This window comes from Sapajus apella, unplaced genomic scaffold (genome assembly GCF_009761245.1).
Source record: "Sapajus apella isolate SASKATOON/1434 unplaced genomic scaffold, GSC_monkey_1.0 scaffold76, whole genome shotgun sequence".
Taxonomy (NCBI): Eukaryota; Metazoa; Chordata; class Mammalia; order Primates; family Cebidae; genus Sapajus; species Sapajus apella.
Window position 1 is genome coordinate 8,022,594 of NW_022437016.1, and position 3,881 is coordinate 8,026,474.

General features: G+C 41.3%; 1 protein-coding gene across 1 annotated transcript; it reads left to right on the forward strand.

Moving 5' to 3' along the window:
• The first annotated feature begins 1,425 nt into the window (after window positions 1-1,425).
• Window positions 1,426-2,355, forward strand: LOC116532472 (olfactory receptor 1L4-like). Its single transcript, XM_032251641.1, has one exon. The coding sequence runs from the start codon at window positions 1,426-1,428 to the stop codon at window positions 2,353-2,355; it is 930 nt and encodes a 309-aa protein (XP_032107532.1).
• The last annotated feature ends 1,526 nt before the right edge of the window (window positions 2,356-3,881 follow it).

Here is a 3,881-nt window from a genome sequence, read left to right on the forward strand (position 1 = left end):
TGTTCGCTAATGACATAATCTTATGCCTAGAAAACCCTAAAGATTTCTCCAAAATGTTTTTAGACCTAATAAACCACCTTAATAAAGTTGCAGGATACAAAATCAATGTCATGGTAATTTTCTGGTCTCATTTCATTTCAACTGAGTCCCTACCCTGGTAAATAAATGACTAGGGCTTGAAATCCTGCCAGACTGGAAACTTGGCTTATTCTCCCCAGCTTTAGCCTTTTGTGGGGAATAGGGATCAGCTCCTGAACCACAGCACTTTCCTATTCATACATTGTAGGGTTTTTTGCCATAATGCTGTATATTCTCACATTTCCATTTTCCACATTACACTCTTTGGACACTTCTTGCCTATAAAGTCACCCACCTCTTAGTTCCTCTATGTCTTCTTTGATTCCACTTACCTGTCTGAAACATCAAAATCAATGTTGGGTAAATAAGCTCCCTCTAACAGATACCAGTTCTACATTCTAACGGACATGTCAATTTTTCAGGTGCCAGCCACTCCTAGACATTTCTTCCCATAATTAAACTCCCAAATGTATTCTAAAAGTATGTTTTTTCCAAGATGGATTCAATCCAATAATACGATCTCTACAATGTCTGTGTGATTTTTGATTTATAGGCAAAACGTAGGATAACCCACTTTATGTTACTCAGAGGAGAAAAAAAAAGAGAAAATATAGCCAGAAGCATCAGGTGGAGGTTGATACTCCATAGAAAAAGAGCAACTGAGGCCAGACAGAGCAAAAAGATGTGTCATAGAGGCCAGGCATGGTGGCTCACACCTGCAGTCCCAGCACTTTGGGAGGCCAAGTTGGGCAGATCACTTGAGGCCAGAAGTTCAACACCAGCCTGGCCAACATGGCAAAACCCAGCCCCAAGAAAAATACAAAACTTAGCCGGGCATGGTGGCACATGCCTGTATTCCCAGCTACTCAGGAGGCTGAGGTGGGAGAATTGCTTGAACCCAGGAGGCGGAGGCTGCAGTGAGTTACAATCATGCCACTGCACTCCAGCCTGGGAAACAGAGCAAGACTCTGTCTCAAAAAAGAAAAAAAAGGTGTGTCATACTTATCATACCTTTGAAAATAGAGTAAAATGATGATTTTCTGAGTATCTTTGCTATAATCTTTACCACTTATATTCAGAATAATCCAAGAATATATACGTCATAATTTTTGTCTTTTGGACGAAAAAAAGAGATGAAGTACCTTTGTCAAGTTCACAAAATTTGTCAGTTAAAAGTTGGAGTTGAAATCAAGGTGCGTCAACATCAAATCTATGATGTTATATTATAGACTATATATGGGTCCCCCTTATGTAGGGTGCAAGCTGAACTATCCTATACCAAATAGTAGACTCCAAGCCAGGACACACACCTAATATTCCTTCATATTTTTTACTTATAGGGCAGCAATGCCAAGCAGAAACCAAACTCACGTGACTGAATTCCTCCTTCTGGGACTGACCACAGACTCAAAACAACAGGTGTGGCTTTTTACCTGCTTCCTGGCCATGTACCTGGTCAACGTGGTTGGCAACTCAGTCATCATGGCAGCCATCCGGGGGGATGCCCACCTCCACACTCCCATGTATTTCTTCCTCTCTAACCTGTCCCTGGTGGACATCTGCTTTACCAGTGTCATCGTGCCACAAATGTTAGTGAACATGCTGACTCAGGCAAAGACCATCCTCTTTGCCCAGTGCCTCACCCAGATGTATTTCTTTGTGGCCTTTGGGATCACAGACAGCTTCCTCCTGGCTGTCATGGCCATTGACCGCTACATGGCCATCTGCAACCCACTGCATTACACCATGGCCATGAGCCCCAGGCGCTGTCTCCTGCTGGTCACGGCATCCTGGGTGGTGTCCCACCTCCACTCGCTCACCCACACTGTTCTCATGGCTCGCCTGTCCTTCTGTGGGCCCAACGTCATCCACCACTTCTTCTGCGATGTCCAGCCACTGCTGACACTCTCTTGCTCTGACACCTCTGTCAATGAGCTCATGGCCTTCACAGAGGGCTCTTTTGTGGTCATGAGTCCCTTTGTCTTCATTATTGTCTCTTATGTCTACATCACCCGTGCTGTTCTGAGAGTCCCCTCAGCAGGAGCCGGGTTCAAGGCCTTCTCCACCTGTGGATCCCACCTCACGGTTGTGGTACTATTCTATGGGACCATAATATCCATATACATTCGCCCCTCATCTACCTACTCAGTGACAAAGGATCGTGTGGTCACTGTCATCTATACAGTAGTTACTCCCACACTGAACCCTTTTATCTATAGCCTTAGGAACAAGGACGTGAAACAGGCCTTGAGAAAGCTAGCAAAAAGGACAGTATAGAATATGTATATTTTGCTATCTCTAGGAGTCTAGAAATTGTCTGAGCAATTACATGTTAAGCACCTGCTATCTGCCGGTACCTAATCTGTAGGGAAACAAAATAAATTATAGCTTCTATGCTCAAAAGTATTTATATTCCAAATAGCAGGCAGGAGTTTGTCAACCATTTGTTTTAATTAGTTTGTCTTACTTCTTCACAAAATTAGAAGAGTCATTATTATAAGTTTCTTAAATTGCAAACTGATTTAAGATGATAAATGTCTTCAGTTATAAAATAATTCCCAACTTATCCCCTCTTCCTCGGCATCTTTATCCCTTTTCCTTTGAAATACCTAGTTCATGCATCTCATGTACATTACCAGTGTAGACCAGTATTTTACCATTAAATAAAACACTTTCAAAGCTTCCACACCTGCCATTTAGTGACTTTACGTAATTTACTTAACTTTTTTTAGTTTTAATTCCCTAGTCCTCTAGTATACTGCTTGGTCTACAAGCCCAGATCCACTAATCATCAGCCCTGTGTTTTTGAGAAAGTAGATTAATCTTTTTGTGCCTTGGTCCTTTTATATGCAAGTCAATTGTTGTTATGTTTAACGATCCAATAAATGTTCTAAGACATATAGGAATTACGTATAAAGAATTAGGTTAGTGCAAAAATTGCTGTTTCCACAATTACTTTTGCACCAACCTAATACTTAGAACAGTGTCTTGCATGTAGCAAGATCATAATAAATGTCAACCACTAGGCTAACATTATGTAGAAATGTTTCTATCGTCCCTTTCCAGCTAATGTTCCATGTTTTCTAATGGGATGGCAAATAGTTATACAGTCACACATCCTCCCACTCAGCTCAGTCTAAGCGTTTCTGGAAATTAAGTATAATTATTCTCTTTAGGGCATTATCACTGTTTTGTCCATTTTGGGGGGATTCCAGCAGGTATGATGAAGGCCTCCTTCAATTATGACAACATGATTCTCACTGACCTTCCTTTCTCCGTCCCTGTTCCTCCATCTCATCTTCACTGTCTTTCAAATAATTTCACTATCAAAGCCCCCATGGTGCACACTGTCCAGCACTTCAAACATCTGAAATACAAACCATGGCTAAAGAATATGAAGCAGACAAATGGAGAAAAGTTGAGGGGAAACTATAGCTTTACAAAGGAGGAACTAAGGGGATGTGATACCAAAAAAGGTGGAGGAATAAAGCAATCTACCTCGATGAGAAAAAAAAATGTGGCAGAAGATGAAATTGACTTTAACTGATGAAAACTTTTTCCAAGGGTCAGACTTGAAGCAAAGTACAAAAGGATGGGACAGCCACACCAACTGAATGACATTATCATCCAGGGAGCATGTGACTTGTTTTGGGAGATACACACCAAGGGACAGCTATGGCATGGTGTAGAGGAATAGCTACTAAGAGCATAATAGCTTTGGATACAAATCCTGACTCTGCTACTATTTTTGTAATTTTCAACAAATTAGCAACCCTGCTAAGCCTAACTTGTCTCATCTATAA

Bases quoted from the DNA above. Each gene is read 5' to 3' on its own strand.
- LOC116532472 (XM_032251641.1), top strand. From the start codon at position 1,426: ATGCCAAGCAGAAACCAAACTCACGTGACTGAATTCCTCCTTCTGGGA.